This window comes from Salmo trutta, chromosome 35, assembly GCF_901001165.1.
Source record: "Salmo trutta chromosome 35, fSalTru1.1, whole genome shotgun sequence".
Taxonomy (NCBI): Eukaryota; Metazoa; Chordata; class Actinopteri; order Salmoniformes; family Salmonidae; genus Salmo; species Salmo trutta.
The window spans coordinates 40,845,935-40,862,406 of NC_042991.1; the positions used below are offsets into that span (position 1 = coordinate 40,845,935).

At 47.6% G+C, this 16,472-nt stretch overlaps 1 protein-coding gene across 1 annotated transcript in view; it reads left to right on the forward strand.

Annotated features, from left to right (window-relative positions):
- The window catches only part of LOC115175209 (intersectin-2), a 104,730-nt gene that overhangs the window by 35,818 nt on the left and 52,440 nt on the right, over positions 1-16,472 (forward strand). Inside the window, exons 3-7 of the mRNA XM_029734459.1 lie at positions 312-432; positions 5,945-6,037; positions 8,247-8,310; positions 8,845-9,020; positions 9,940-10,101. Coding sequence (XP_029590319.1) covers positions 405-432; positions 5,945-6,037; positions 8,247-8,310; positions 8,845-9,020; positions 9,940-10,101 — 523 coding nt within the window. The 5' untranslated portion in view covers positions 312-404. The remainder of the gene's footprint in view (positions 1-311; positions 433-5,944; positions 6,038-8,246; positions 8,311-8,844; positions 9,021-9,939; positions 10,102-16,472) is intronic.

The following is a 16,472-nucleotide window of genomic DNA, read 5'->3' on the forward strand; positions in this document are numbered from 1 at the left end:
GTCTATACTGCCAGGGGTGTTGTCAGTTGTCATCTTGTCTTCTACCCATTCGTTTGAACTCCGGTCTTAGATCTGCTTTTGTTAGCTCAAAAGAGAAGGCTTCTGTGGTCTGCTGACCCAGTGTTTTTAGTGCTAAGAGGCTGCTGAACATTTTGCAGCCGCGACCCAGCAACGGCACGGGGCCGGAGATAATTGGCTGCTTTTCAGATCCTGTCAGGGTGTTGATCAGCTCTATTAAATCCTGTTTCATCATCTCTGATTTACCCTTTTTTTGTTGTTGATGGCATTTGATCCCACATGCACTACGACAGCAGCAGCCCTTGGCTGATGATGTAGGACGGACGGAAGAAATCCTGTGATATCCTTCATCGAAGCCCCCCTCCCCGGGAAGCACAGGGTAGAGGATGAAGGAGCAGGAATCTCTGGAAGCAGGTGGGTGAAACTGGTTGGTCAATAGGATGGGATCACCCAAAGCCATTTCAGACCCATTCACCAAAGATCACTGCCTAACCACTGCCTTGCCACTGCCTTACCACTGCCTTACCACTGCCTTGCCAGTGGTAGTAAGGGCTTACGGTGTGTGACGTACCTCCACTGGGATGCAGGATCAGTAACTGCTCATAAAAAGCTTTGCTCCTTTTATTCTTCAAGGGGGGGGGGGGTTGGATGGAAATTACGGGTGAGACACTTAATGTCTTAGAGTGGGACCGATCCAGGATACGCTGCAATGTCGTCTCAATAAGCTGCCAGTTTCCACATCGTAGGAAAGCAGCTCCTACATGGGATGAAACGTTCATAGTCTCTGGAGGTGGTTGCTGCCAGTTTCCCCGGTATGGCAGAAAGTGGTAGACACCATTTTGGAAAAACTCCGTTCAAATCCATGCAAATAAGTTAGGTTGGTGAGGAATCAGTTTAAAGTCAATCATTCCTGACAGTGCCATAGTAAATTAGATTGAATCACACAGTTTGTAGGATTATCATAGTTGTAGGCAGCAAACCAGAACCCAACCACAGACTAGAACCCAGCCAGCACTAGAACCCACAAACAACCACAGACTAGAACCCAGCCAGCACTAGGACCCACAATAAACCCAACCACAGACTAGAACCCAGCCAGCACTAAGACCCACAATAAACCCAACCACAGACTAGAACCCAGCCAGCACTAGGACCCACAATAAACCCAACCACAGACTAGAACCCAGCCAGCACTAAGACCCACAATAAACCCAACCACAGACTAGAACCCAGCCAGCACTAGGACCCACAATAAACCCAACCACAGACTAGTACCCAGCCAGCACTAAGACCCACAATAAACCCAACCACAGACTAGAACCCAGCCAGCACTAGGACCCACAATAAACCCAACCACAGACTAGAACCCAGCCAGCACTAAGACCCACAATAAACCCAACCACAGACTAGAACCCAGCCAGCACTAAGACCCACAATTAACCCAACCACAGACTAGAACCCAGCTAGCACTAGGACCCACAATAAACCCAACCACAGACTAGAACCCAGCCAGCACTAGGACCCACAATAAACCCAACCACAGACTAGAACCCAGCCAGCACTAGAACCCACAAACCCAACCACAGACTAGAACTCAGCCAGCACTTGGACCCACAATAAACCCAACCACAGACTAGAACCCAGCCAGCACTAGGACCCACATTAAACCCAACCACAGACTATAACCCAGCCAGCACTAGGACCCACAGTAAACACAACGAAGCTCACAAAACTAGCCAGCATAACAACAGCAAGGAGAGAGCGGTGACTTACTCAATGTGATTAAATGCTGGGGCCCATCAAAACAGCAATGCAACAGAGGCCGAGTTACCAGTATGATAGCCAGGAGAGAAGCACCTTTGGAGGGGAGGTAGTTTACAGTACAGGCCGGTGGAAAGCCAGGAGAGAAGCACCTTTGGAGGGGAGGTAGTTTCCAGTACAGGCCAGTGGAAAGCCAGGAGAGAAGCACCTTTAGAGGGGAGGTAGTTTCCAGTTCAGGCCAGTGGAAAGCCAGGAGAGAAGTACCTTTAGAGGGGAGGTAGTTTCCAGTTCAGGCCAGTGGAAAGCCAGGAGAGAAGTACCTTTAGAGGGGAGGTAGTTTCCAGTTCAGGCCAGTGGAAAGCCAGGAGAGAAGTACCTTTAGAGGGGAGGTAGTTTCCAGTTCAGGCCAGTGGAAAGCCAGGAGAGAAGTACCTTTAGAGGGGAGGTAGTTTCCAGTACAGGCCGGTGGAAAGCCAGGAGAGAAGTACCTTTAGAGGGGAGGTAGTTTCCAGTTCAGGCCAGTGGAAAGCCAGGAGGGTGGCAAGCGCTACACCGGGCAGCGGGAGAGTCCAAAAGACTACGGTCAAGTGGAGTTCAAGTTTGGCAGTTGCCCAAAAACAGCCAAGGCACAATGTCAAGTGGAAGGACGAAAACAGCAGTAGGCAGGTGTCTGCTCAGATAAGGCCCCAGTGCCAACAGCATGCTTTGTTTAACGCCAGTGGACAAGTCTTTGGTAAAAATTTTAAAGAGTAGATGGCTGCCCTGGAGCCTTAACAGTTAACAGGTTCATGTTCATCAATCCATGGACCCTTAACATTTTTACATTTACATTTAGTCATTTAGCAGACGCTCTTATCCAGAGTGACTTACAGTAGTGAATGCATACATTTTCAATTTTTTTTATTTTATTTATAATTGTACTGGCCCCCCGTGGGAATCAAACCCACAACCCTGGCATTGCACACACCATGCTGGCATTGCAAACACCATGCTCTACCAACTGAGCAGTTCTAACAGTCAGTTTCTTAACAGGTGAATGTTTATCCATAATTGGAAGAAGCAATTTCATAAATTCATTAAGAGCAGCGTCTGGATGCTCCTCATTAATCTCATTAATCACATCAGACCAACAAATATTTTTAACATCATCCACATCAGAGTCACAGCTAAATATTTTGTATGATCTCTTATAAACTATTTTAGGCCCAGCTGTTGGAACTTTGGCTTTCCTGGATATAGCCACTATATTGTGATCACTGCATCCAATGGGTACGGATACAGCTATAGAACAAAGTTCTACAGTATTAGTAGAAACAGTCCACAGCCTCCCCGTACTTCACAACAGTCCACAGCCTCTCTGTACTTGACAACAGTCCACAGCCTCTCTGTACTTGACAACAGTCCACAGCCTCCCCGTATTTCAACAGTCCACAGCCTCCCCGTATTTCAACAGTCCACAGCCTCCCCGTATTTCACAACAGTCCACAGCCCCCCCGTACTTCACAACAGTCCACAGCCTCCCCGTACTTCACAACAGTCCACAGCCTCCCCGTATTTCAACAGTCCACAGCCCCCCCGTACTTCACAACAGTCCACAGCCTCCCCGTACTTGACAACAGTCCACAGCCTCTCCGTACTTCACAACAGTCCACAGCCTCCCCGTACTTCAACAGTCCACAGCCTCCCCGTATTTCAACAGTCCACAGCCTCCCCGTATTTCAACAGTCCACAGCCTCCCCGTACTTCACAACAGTCCACAGCCTCTCCGTACTTGACAACAGTCCACAGCCTCCCCGTACTTCACAACAGTCCACAGCCTCCCCGTACTTCACAACAGTCCACAGCCTCCCCGTACTTCACAACAGTCCACAGCCTCCCCGAACTTCACAACAGTCCACAGCCTCCCCGTATTTCAACAGTCCACAGCCTCCCCGTATTTCAACAGTCCACAGCCTCCCCGTACTTCACAACAGTCCACAGCCTCTCCGTACTTGACAACAGTCCACAGCCTCCCCGTACTTCACAACAGTCCACAGCCTCCCCGTACTTCACAACAGTCCACAGCCTCCCCGTACTTCACAACAGTCCACAGCCTCCCCGAACTTCACAACAGTCCACAGCCTCCCCGTATTTCAACAGTCCACAGCCTCCCCGTATTTCAACAGTCCACAGCCTCCCCGTATTTCAACAGTCCACAGCCTCCCCGTATTTCAACAGTCCACAGCCTCCCCGTACTTCACAACAGTCCACAGCCTCTCCGTACTTGACAACAGTCCACAGCCTCTCCGTACTTGACAACAGTCCACAGCCTCCCCGTACTTCACAACAGTCCACAGCCTCCCCGTACTTCACAACAGTCCACAGCCTCCCCGTACTTCACAACAGTCCACAGCCTCCCCGTACTTCACAACAGTCCACAGCCTCTCCGTACTTCACAACAGTCCACAGCCTCCCCGTACTTCACAACAGTCCACAGCCCCCCCGTACTTCACAACAGTCCACAGCCTCTCCGTACTTCACAACAGTCCACAGCCTCCCCGTACTTCACAACAGTCCACAGCCTCCCCATACTTCACAACAGTCCACAGCCTCCCCATACTTCACAACAGTCCACAGCCTCCCCGTACTTCACAACAGTCCACAGCCTCTCCGTACTTCACAACAGTCCACAGCCTCCCCGTACTTCACAACAGTCCACAGCCTCCCCATACTTCACAACAGTCCACAGCCCCCCCGTACTTCACAACAGTCCACAGCCTCCCCGTACTTCACAACAGTCCACAGCCTCCCCGTACTTCACAACAGTCCACAGCCCCCCCGTACTTCACAACAGTCCACAGCCTCCCCGTACTTCACAACAGTCCACAGCCTCCCCGTACACAGATAAGGAGCAGTAGTAGCCTAGCTGACCAGTTTACAGCAGCACAAACAGCTGGGACCAGGCCCTGGAGTAGACAACCCAATATACACAACTCTTAAAGAGGAGCAGAAATCTCCATCAGGGTCTGAGATATATTTCCTGTAGTTGGTGAATATATTTCCCATCCACTCGGTCGTCTACAGTAAAGTCTGAAAATAGACCTCATCATGGATTATTGCTGTCTGGATCAATTAGTGATGCCTGATCCTGTCTGCCTCCCATATGGTTCCCTATGCCCTATGTAGGGCCCATAGGGAATAGGGTGCACTACTTTTGTCCAGGGCCTATAGGGAATAGGGTGCACTACTTTGGTCCAGGGCCTATAGGGAATAGGGTGCACTACTTTTGTCCAGGACCTATAGGGAATAGGGTGCACTACTTTGGTCCAGGCCTATAGGGAATAGGGTGCACTACTTTGGCCCAGGCCCATAGGGAATAGGGTGCACTACTTTGGTCCAGGGCCCATAGGGAATAGGGTGCCCTACTTTGGTCCAGGGCCCATAGGGAATAGGGTGCACTACTTTGGTCCAGGGCCCATAGGGAATAGGGTGCCCTACTTTGGTCCAGAGCCTATAGGGAATAGGGTGCACTACTTTGGCCCAGGCCTATAGGGAATAGGGTGCCATCTGATCCCCACAACAATAATGTAAATCTCACTTTACCAATCTAATACTTAAAAATAAATACACATTGTCTTCATATGGACCATTAGTAATTGATTATATATTATTTAAGATTGTTCTGATATATTCATTTTCTACTCCCCCTGCCCTCTGTCCTTCCTCCCCCTTCCCCTCTCCCTCCCTCTCTCCCTGTCCTTCCGCTCTCTCTCTCTCTCTCTCTCTCTCTCTCTCTCTCTCTCTCTCTCTCTCCTCTCTCTCTCTCTCTCCTCGTCTCTCTCTCCTCGTCTCTCTCTCTCTCTCTCCTCGTCCCTCTCTCTCTCTCCCCGTCCCTCTCTCCCTCTCTCCCCGTCCCTCTCTCCCTCTCTCCCCGTCCCTCTCTCTCTCTCTCTCCTCGTCCCTCTCTCTCTCTCCCCGTCCCTCTCTCTCTCTCCCCGTCCCTCTCTCCCTCTCTCCCAGTCCCTCTCTCTCTCTCTCTCTCCTCGTCCCTCTCTCTCTCCTCTTCCCTCCCTCTCTCTCTCCCCGTCCCTCTCTCTCTCCCCGTCCCCCTCTCTCTCCCTGTCCCCCTCTCTCCCCGTCCCCCTCTCTTTCCCCGTCCCTCTCTCCCTCCCCCCGATCTCTATAGATGCAGTCAGCATGTGGAACATCAGTCCAGAGGAGAGGCTGAAACATGATAAACAGTTTAACTCTCTAACACCTGTCCTGGGATTCATATCGGGTGAGTCTCCAACCTGACCTAACCTAACCTGACATAACGTGTGTGTGTGTGTGTGTGTGTGTGTGTGTGTGTGTGTGTGTGTGTGTGTGTGTGTGTGTGTGTGTGTGTGTGTGTGTGGTGTGTGTGTGTGTGTGTGTGTGTGTGTGGTGTGTGTGTGTGTGTGTGTGTGTGTGTGTGTGTGTGTATCTACAGTGAGGGAAAAAAGTATTTGATCCCCTGCTGATTTTGTACGTTTGCCCACTGAAAAATAAATGATCAGTCTATAATTTTAATGGTAGGTTTATTTGAACAGTGAGAGACAGAATAACAACCAAAAAATCCAGAAAAACGCATGTCAAAAATGTTATAAAATGATTTGCATTTTAATGAGGGATATAAGTATTTGACCCCTCTTGCAAAACATGACTAAGTACTTGGTGGAAAAACCCTTGTTGGCAATCAGAGGTCAGACGTTTCATGTAGTTGGCCACCAGGTTTGCACACATCTCAGGGGGGATTTTGTCCCACTCCTCTTTGCAGATCTTCTCCAAGTCATTAAGGTTTCGAGGCTGACGTTTGGCAACTCGAACCTTCAGCTCCCTCCACAGATTTTCTATGGGATTAAGGTCTGGAGACTGGCTAAGCCACTCCAGGACCATAATGTGCTTCCTCTTGAGCCACTCCTTTGTTGCCTTGGCCATGTGTTTTGGGTCATTGTCATGCTGGAATACCCATCCACGACCCATTTTCAATGCCCTGGCTGAGGGAAGGAGGTTCTCACCCAAGAGTTGATGGTACATGGCCCCGTCTATTGTCCCTTTGATGCGGTGAAGTTGTCCTGTTCCCTTAGCAGAAAAACACCCCCAAAGCATAATGTTTCCACCTCCATGTTTGACGGTGGGGATGGTGTTCTTGGAGTCATAGGCAGCATTTCTCCTCCTCCAAACACGGCGAGTTGAGTTGATGCCATAGAGCTCCGTTTTGGTCTCATCTGACCACAACACTTTCACCCAGTTGTCCTCTGAATCATTCAGATGTTCATTGGCAAACTTCAGACGGGCATGTATATGTGCTTTCTTGAGCAGGGGGACCTGGCGGGCGCTGCAGGATTTCAGTCCTTCACGGCGTAGTGTGTTACCAATTGTTTTCTTGGTGACTATGGTCCCAGCTGCCTTGAGATCATTGACAAGATCCTCCCGTGTAGTTCTGGGCTGATTCCTCACCGTTCTCATGATCATTGCAACTCCACGAGGTGAGATCTTGCATGGAGCCCCAGGCCTAGGGAGATTGACTGTTCTTTTGTGTTTCTTCCATTTGCGAATAATCACACCAACTGTTGTCACCTTCTCACCAAGCTGCTTGGCGATGGTCTTGTAGCCCATTCCAGCCTTGTGTAGGTCTACAATCTTGTCCCTGACATCCTTGGAGAGCTCTTTAGTCTTGGCCATGATGGAGAGTTTGGAATCTGATTGATTGATTGCTTCTGTGGACAGGTGTCTTTTTTACAGGTAACAAGCTGCGGTTAGGAGTACTCCCTTTAAGAGTGTGCTCCTAATCTCAGCTCGTTACCTGTATAAAAGACACCTGGGAGCCAGAAATCTTTCTGATTGAGAGGGGGTCAAATACTTATTTCCCTCATTATAATGCAAATCAATTTATAACATTTTTGACATGCGTTTTTCTGGATATTTTTGTTGTTATTCTGTCTCTCACTGTTCAAATAAACCTACCATTAAAATGATAGACTGATCATTTCTTTGTCAGTGGGCAAACGTACAAAATCAGCAGGGGATCAAATACTTTTTTCCCTCACTGTAACAGGTGTGTTTGTGTGTGTATATATGTATCTACCAGGTGTGTGTGTGTGTGTGTGTGTGTGTGTGTGTGTGTGTGTGTGTGTGTGTGTCTAACAGGTGTGTGTGTATCTGACAGAGGTGTGTGTGTGTGTGTGTGTGTGTGTGTGTGTGTGTGTGTGTGTGTCTAACAGGTGTGTGTGTGTGTATATGTATCTAACAGGTGTGTGTGTGTGTGTGTGTGTGTGTGTGTGTGTGTGTGTGTGTGTATCTAACAGGTGTGTGTGTGTGTGTGTGTGTGTGTCTAACAGGTGTGTGAGTGTGTGTGTGAGTGTGTATGATATTGAGTGTGTGAGTGTGTGTGTGTGTGTGTGTGTCTAACAGGTGTGTGTGTGTGAGTGTGTGTGTGTCTAACAGGTGTGTGTTGTGTTGTGTAGGTGAACAGGCGAGTCAGTTCTTCCTCCAGTCTGGCCTTCCTCCTCCAGTCCTGGCTGAGATCTGGTGAGACAACACACCCCCCTCCCTGGGTGGAAACACTGTCCTGTCGTTAGAGAGGATCTATACTAAATCAGTGTATAACTTCCCCCTCACTCCCTCTCTCTCTCTCTCTTTCTCCCCCTCTCTCTCTTCCCCCTCACTCCCTCTCTTTCTCCCCCTCTCTCTCTTCCCCCTCGCTCCCTCTTTCTCGCTCTCCCTTTCCTCTCCCTCTCTCCCTCTTTTTCTCTCTCCCCACTCTCTCGCTCTCCCCTCTCTCTCTCCCTCTCTTTCTCCCCCCTCTTTCTCCCCCCTCTCTCTCCCTCTCTCTCCCTCTTTATCCCCCCTTCTTACCCTCGTTCTCTCCCCCCTCTCTCTCTCCCCCTCTCTCCCCGCTCTCTCTCTCTCCCCCTCTATCTCTCCCCTCGCTCCCTCTTTCTCTCTCTCCCTGCTGTCTCTCCCCCCTCGCTCCCTCTTTCTCTCCCCCCTCTATCTCTCACCTCCTCTTTTTCTCCTCCCCCATCTCTCCCCCCTCTCTCCCTCTTTCTCTCCTCCCCCCAGGTCCCTAGCTGATATGGGTAGTGATGGGAGAATGGACCAACTAGAGTTCTCTATCGCCATGAAGCTGATTAAACTGAGGCTGCAAGGGCAGGGCCTTCCCCCCTCTCTACCAATCAGCATGAAGCAGCCACCCACTGCCACGCCCACCTCCATTATGAAGTCATCAGCATGCTTCGGTAGGGCCAGACGGATGGTGACCTCAGTGATCAGGGCATGTATTCATAAAGAGTCTCAGTAGGAGTGTTGATCTAGGATCAGGTCATAAAGAGTCTCAGTAGGAGTACTGTTCTAGGATCAGGTCATAAAGAGTCTCAGTAGGAGTACTGTTCTAGGATCAGGTCATAAAGAGTCTCAGTAGGAGTGTTGATATAGGATCAGGTCATAAAGAGTCTCAGTAGGAGTGCTGATCTAGGATCAGGTCATAAAGAGTCTCAGTAGGAGTGGCGATATAGGATCAGGTCATAAAGAGTCTCAGTAGGAATGGTGATATAGAATCAGGTCATACAGAGTCAGTAGGAGTGTTGATATAGGATCAGATCATACAGAGTCTCAGTAGGAGTGGTGATATAGGATCAGGTCATACAGAGTCTCAGTAGGAGTGTTGATATAGGATCAGGTCATACAGAGTCTCAGTAGGAGTACTGTTCTAGGATCAGGTCATAAAGAGTCTCCCAGTAGGAGTGGTGATATAGGATCAGGTGATAAAGAGTCTCCCAGTAGGAGTGGTGATATAGGTTCAGGTCATACAGAGTCTCAGTAGGAGTGCTGATATAGGATCAGGTCATACAGAGTCTCAGTAGGAGTGGTGATATAGGATCAGGTCATAAAGAGTCTCAGTAGGAGTGGTGATATAGGATCAGGTCATAAAGAGTCTCAGTAGGAGTGGGGATATAGGATCAGGTCATAAAGAGTCTCAGTAGGAGTGGTGATCTAGGATCAGGTCATAAAGAGTCTCAGTAGGAGTGTTGAACTAGGATCAGGTCCCCTCTCTTATTCGTTATGATGTAAAACGGATCCTAGATTACCAGTCCTACTCTGAGATGTTTTGAGAATATGTGGGACAGTGGGATAATGTCATTCTCTCTACCTCCACAGGTATGGGCTCGATGCCAAATCTGTTTGTCGGCATGCCCGTCCTGACCCCGATGCCCCTTAACCCCACCCTGACCTCAGCGCCCTCCCTGGTTCCCATGACGATGCCCCTGGCCAATGGCAACTCCAGCCTCCTCAACCCATCTCCATTTAGCACCACTCCAGGTAATATAGTGCAAAATGATACCTACCTACACAGGGCTTTGAAATAATCAATTCCAATTGAAAAAGGGGAAGGGGTTAAAGGTCGGTTTGGCATTTTTGGCAAAGGACATAGTAGTTCTGGGACTCAGCCACAAGTTATTCATTGTATCATACAGTGAAATGTGAAGGGGTTATGTATGGTGTTATACAGTCCAGTAAAGTAGGGATTTGATTTTGATTTGATTTTATTTGGATCTCTTTTAGTCCCCATTTGGACTAATCTTCCAAGAGTCCTTAAATATTAAAATACAATTTATATACGAACACATTTTCACATATAACACACTATTACAAACATACATAATATACTAACGTAATAAAAATAAATAATCAATCTAAAAAATATGAATTCTTCATCTACTGTAATCCCACAACATTTCTGTGTATTATATTTAAATTGTTTTAAAATAATGTTTAAATGTATATATTGAAAGGTTTCTGGTTTGCTCAGTTAATTTATTCCATTTCTTTATTGCTCTAAATCGAAATGTTCTTTTGCCTATTTCTCTTTTCTGTCTGGATAACGCATAGATGGTGGACAATCTATTCCTAGTATTTACTGAATGTCTGTCTCTTACCAACTGAATACCGTTGGGAATAGAACATGGCCGTTTTAAATTATGTATATTCTGAAATAAAATAAGCATGTTTTTTTCAATTATCTTGTCGATTGATGACCAACCAAGAACATTGCGTATGACTGCAACAGAAAAAACCATATCTCCACCGTAAAACAATCCTTGCTGCTTTGTTCTGTGCAATCTGCAGCCTCCTAACTTCACTTGATGATGCATTTCCCCAGACCACAGAACAGTAGTTCACTTGACTCTCAATTAAAGCTTGTGTTATTTGCTTAAGAATTTTTCCTGGTAAATATTTAGCTATCCTTCTGATTATGCATGCTGTTTTAATAAATTTTTTTACATAGATTAGTTATTTGAGGTGACCATGATAAGCAGTTGTCTAGCTGCACTCCTAATAGTTTGGTTTCTGCCACTTCTTCAATTTGTACTCCTCCCATACTTAATTGTATCCCATGCTGTTTTGGCCTTTTCCTAGTGGAACAGACCAACATAACTTTGGTTTTCTTGGTGTTTAAAACAAGTTTATTCTGGCAAACCCACTCCCTAATATTCTCCAAATCTCCTTGTAAAGCTTGCTGTACCTGTTGAACCGATTGTCCTGCTGCATAAATTGTAGTATCATCTGCAAATACAGTAGCTTGAGTTTCAGCTAGGGCATAGGAAAGGTCGTTGGTATATATTAAATAAAGAAGTGGCCCAAGGCAGCTGCCCTGCGGTATTCCACAGTTTAAAGCATGAGGGGAAGAAAATGAACCATTGATATAGGTGGACTGTTTCCTGTCAGTTAGATATGACTGTACCCAATTCAATGCTACCTCCTTAAAACCATAATGCATTCATTTTGTAAAAATTATCTCATGATCCACTAAATCAAATGCTGCACTGAAATCTAAAAATAGTACCCCCACAAACTTGCCATTATCCATAGCATTGAGCCACTGGTCAGTCATGTCAACCAATGCAGTGGTAGTGGAATGATTTTTGCGATAAGCATGCTGATTGGCTGTAATCAGATCATTATTTTCCATGTACTCCCATATTTGTCTACTCACAATACCCTCCAATATCTTACTGAGTGTAGGGAGTAGATTAATTGGTCGACTATTGGCAGGAGTAGCGGGTTCTTTGCAGTTTTTTGGAATAGGACAAAGTTTAGCATGCTTCCATACATTTGCAAACATCCCCTTTTCCAGTGACCAATTAAATATGTATCTCAGTGGAACTGCAATCTGGGGAGCAGCACAGCGAAGCAAAAAATTGTCCATAAGATCATAACCTGTAGATTTCCCATCAGGTAATGACTTCAAAAGGTTTAACACCTCCTCCACTGACACCGTTTGCAGACTAAAAGAGGGAGGGGTTATGTATGGTGTTATACAGTCCAGTAAAGTAGGGAGGGGTTATGTATGGTGTTATACAGTCCAGTATAGTAGGGAGGGGTTATGTATGGTGTTATACAGTCCAGTAAAGTAGGGAGGGGTTATGTAATGGTACTATACAGTCCAGTAAAGTAGGGAGGGGTTATGTATGGTGTTATACAGTCCAGTAAAGTAGGGAGGGGTTATGTATGGTGTTATACAGTCCAGTAAAGTAGGGAGGGGTTATGTATGGTGTTATACAGTCCAGTAAAGTAGGGAGGGGTTATGTATGGTGTTATACAGTCCAGTAAAGTAGGGAGGGGTTATGTATGGTGTTATACAGTCCAGTAAAGTAGGGAGGGGTTATGTATGGTGTTATACAGTCCAGTAAAGTAGGGAGGGGTTATGTATGGTGTTATACAGTCCAGTAAAGTAGGGAGGGGTTATGTATGGTATTATACAGTCCAGTAAAGTAGGGAGGGGTATGTATGCATCATTGGTACTGGTTATGCATACACTATTTCTCTTGGGTTGTATGTGTCTATCTGGGATGTAATCAGACCTGACATACAGTGCATTCGTAAAGTATTCAGACCCCTTGACTTTCTCCACATTTTGTTACCTTACAGCCTTATTCTGAAATGGATTTAATACACATTTTTCCTCATCAATCTACACACAATATCCCATAATGACAAAGCAAAAACAGGTTTTTAGAAACTTTTGCAAATGTATGAAAATAGAAAACAGAAAATATCTTAATTATCCTCTTACATCTGCTCCAATATCCAATGATGGGCGTGGCGCGAAATACAAATTCCTCTAAAATCCGAAAACTTCAATTTTTCAAACATATGACTATTTTACAGCATTTTAAAGACAAGACTCTCATTAATCTAACCACACTGTCCGATTTCAAAAAGGCTTTACAGCGAAAGCAAAACATTAGATTATGTCAGCAGAGTACCCAGCCAGAAATAATCAGACACCCATTTTTCAAGCTAGCATATAATGTCACAAAAACCCAGAAGACAGCTAAATGCAGCACTAACCTTTGATGATCTTCATCAGATGACACACCTAGGACATTATGTTATACAATACATGCATGTTTTGTTCAATCAAGTTCATATTTATATATAAAAAAACAGCTTTTTACATTAGCATGTGACGTTCAGAACTAGCATACCCCCCGCAAACTTCCGGGGAATTTACTAACAATTTACTAAATTACTCACGATAAACGTTCACAAAAAGCATAACAATTATTTTAAGAATTATAGATACAGAACTCCTCTATGCACTCGATATGTCCGATTTTAAAATAGCTTTTTGGTGAAAGCACATTTTGCAATATTCTAAGTACATAGCCCAGCCATCACGGGCTAGCTATTTAGACACCCGGCAAGTATAGCCTTCACCAAAATCAGATTTACTATAAGAAAAATGGTCTTACCTTTCCTGTTCTTCGTCAGAATGCACTCCCAGGACTTCTACTTCAATAACAAATGTTGGTTTGGTCCCAAATAATCCATCGTTATATCCAAACAGCGGCGTTTTGTTCGTGCGTTCTAGACACTATCCGAATGGTAAAGAAGGGTCGTGCGCATGGCGCATTTTGTGACAAAAAAATTCTAAATATTCCATTACCGTACTTCGAAGCATGTCAACCGCTGTTTAAAATCTATTTTTATGCAATTTATCTCGTAACAAAGCGATAATATTCCGACCGGGAATCTGCGTTTCGGTAAAAAGAGGGAAAAACAGAAAGGCGGGGGCGGCCAGTGCACAAGCATGAAGCCCATTGTCCTCTGATAGACCACTTAGCAAAAGCGCTCGTGTGTTTCAGCCAGGGCTTTGAATTACGTCATTCAGGTTTTTCCCGGGCTCTGAGAGCCCATTGGAGCCGTAGGAAGTGTCACGTAACAGCAGAGATCCTTTGTAATGAATAGAGATGACAAAGAAGGGCAAGAAATGGTCAGACAGGGTACTTCCTGTACAGAATCTTCTCACGTTTTGGCCTGCCAAATGAGTTCTGTTATACTCACAGACACCATTCAAACAGTTTTAGAAACTTTGGAGTGTTTTCTATCCAAAGCTAATAATTATATGCATATTCTAGTTTCTGGGCAGGACTAATAATCAGATTAAATCGGGTACGTTTTTTATCCAGCCGTGAAAATACTGCCCCCTAGCCATAAGAGGTTAAGTTCATATTTAGACCCATTGCTATGACACTTGAAATTGAGCTCAGGTGCATCCTGTTTCCATTGATCATCTATGAGATGTTTCTACAACTTGATTGGAGTCCACCTGTGGTAAATTCAATTGATTGGACATGATTTGGAAAAGCACACACCTGTCTATATAAGGTCCCACAGTTGAGCTCAATTTCGAGTCTCATAGCAAAGGGTCTCAATACTTATGTAAATAAGTAATTTATGTTTTTTATTTATAATACATTTGTAAAAAATTCTAAAAAACGTTTTTTGCTTTGCTATAATGGGGTCTTGTGGGTAGATTACTGAGGTAAAAAATAAATGTTATACATTTTAGAATAAGGCTGTAATGTAACAAAATGTGGAAAAAGTAATGGGGTCTGAATACTTTCTGAAGACACTGTAGAAGCATAGAGCTGAGACAGCGAAGGCAGAGCTATGACCAGCGGAGGCAGAGAGAGACAGCGGAGGCAGAGAGGAGACAGCGGAGGCAGAGAGGAGACAGCGGAGGCAGAGAGAGACAGCGGAGGCAGAGCTGAGACAGCGGAGGCAGAGAGAGACAGCGTAGGCAGAGAGGACACAGCGGAGGCAGAGAGGACACAGCGGAGGCAGAGAGGACACAGCGTAGGCAGAGAGGAGACAGCGTAGGCGGAGCGAGACAGCGTAGGCAGAGCGAGACAGCGTAGGCAGAGCGAGACAGCGGAGGCAGAGAGGAGACAGCGGAGGCAGAGCTGAGACAGCGGAGGCAGAGCTGAGACAGCGGAGGCAGAGAGAGACAGCGGAGGCAGAGCTGAGACAGCGGAGGCAGAGAGGAGACAGCGGAGGCAGAGCTGAGACAGAGCTGAGACAGCGGAGGCAGAGAGGAGACAGCGGAGGCAGAGAGGAGACAGCGGAGGCAGAGAGGAGACAGCGGAGGCAGAGAGAGACAGCGGAGGCAGAGAGAGACAGCGGAGGCAGAGAGGAGACAGCGGAGGCAGAGAGGAGACAGCGTAGGCAGAGCGAGACAGCGGAGGCAGAGCGAGACAGCGTAGGCAGAGCGGAGACAGCGGAGGCAGAGCTGAGACAGCGGAGGCAGAGCTGAGACAGCGGAGGCAGAGCTGAGACAGCGGAGGCAGAGCTGAGACAGAGCTGAGACAGCGGAGGCAGAGCTGAGACAGAGCTGAGACAGCGGAGGCAGAGGAGACAGCGGAGGCAGAGAGGAGACAGCGGAGGCAGAGAGAGACAGCGGGGACAGAGAGGAGGCAGAGAGGAGACAGCGGAGGCAGAGAGAGACAGCGGAGGCAGAGAGAGACAGAGCTGAGACAGCGGAGGCAGAGCTGAGACAGAGCTGAGACAGCGGAGGCAGAGAGGAGGCAGAGAGAGACAGTGGAGGCAGAGAGAGACAGCGGAGGCAGAGAGAGACAGCGGAGGCAGAGAGAGACAGCGGAGGCAGAGAGAGACAGCGGAGGCAGAGCTGAGACAGAGAGAGACAGCGGAGGCAGAGAGGAGACAGCGGAGGCAGAGAGGAGACAGCGGAGGCAGAGAGGAGACAGCGGAGGCAGAGAGGAGACAGCGGAGGCAGAGAGAGACAGCGGAGGCAGAGAGGAGACAGCGTAGGCAGAGCGAGACAGCGTAGGCAGAGCGAGACAGCGGAGGCAGAGCGAGACAGCGTAGGCAGAGCGGAGACAGCGGAGGCAGAGCTGAGACAGCGGAGGCAGAGCTGAGACAGCGGAGGCAGAGCTGAGACAGCGGAGACAGAGCTGAGACAGAGCTGAGACAGCGGAGGCAGAGGAGACAGCGGAGGCAGAGAGGAGACAGCGGAGGCAGAGAGAGACAGCGGAGGCAGAGAGAGACAGCGGAGGCAGAGCTGAGACAGAGAGAGACAGCGGAGGCAGAGAGGAGACAGCGGAGGCAGAGAGGAGACAGCGGAGGCAGAGAGGAGACAGCGGAGGCAGAGAGGAGACAGCGGAGGCAGAGAGGAGACAGCGGAGGCAGAGAGGGACAGCGGAGGCAGAGAGAGACAGCGGAGGCAGAGAGAGACAGCGGAGGCAGAGAGGAGACAGCGTAGGCAGAGCGAGACAGCGTAGGCAGAGCGAGACAGCGGAGGCAGAGCGAGACAGCGTAGGCAGAGCGGAGACAGCGGAGGCAGAGCTGAGACAGCGGAGGCAGAGCTGAGACAGCGGAGGCAAAGC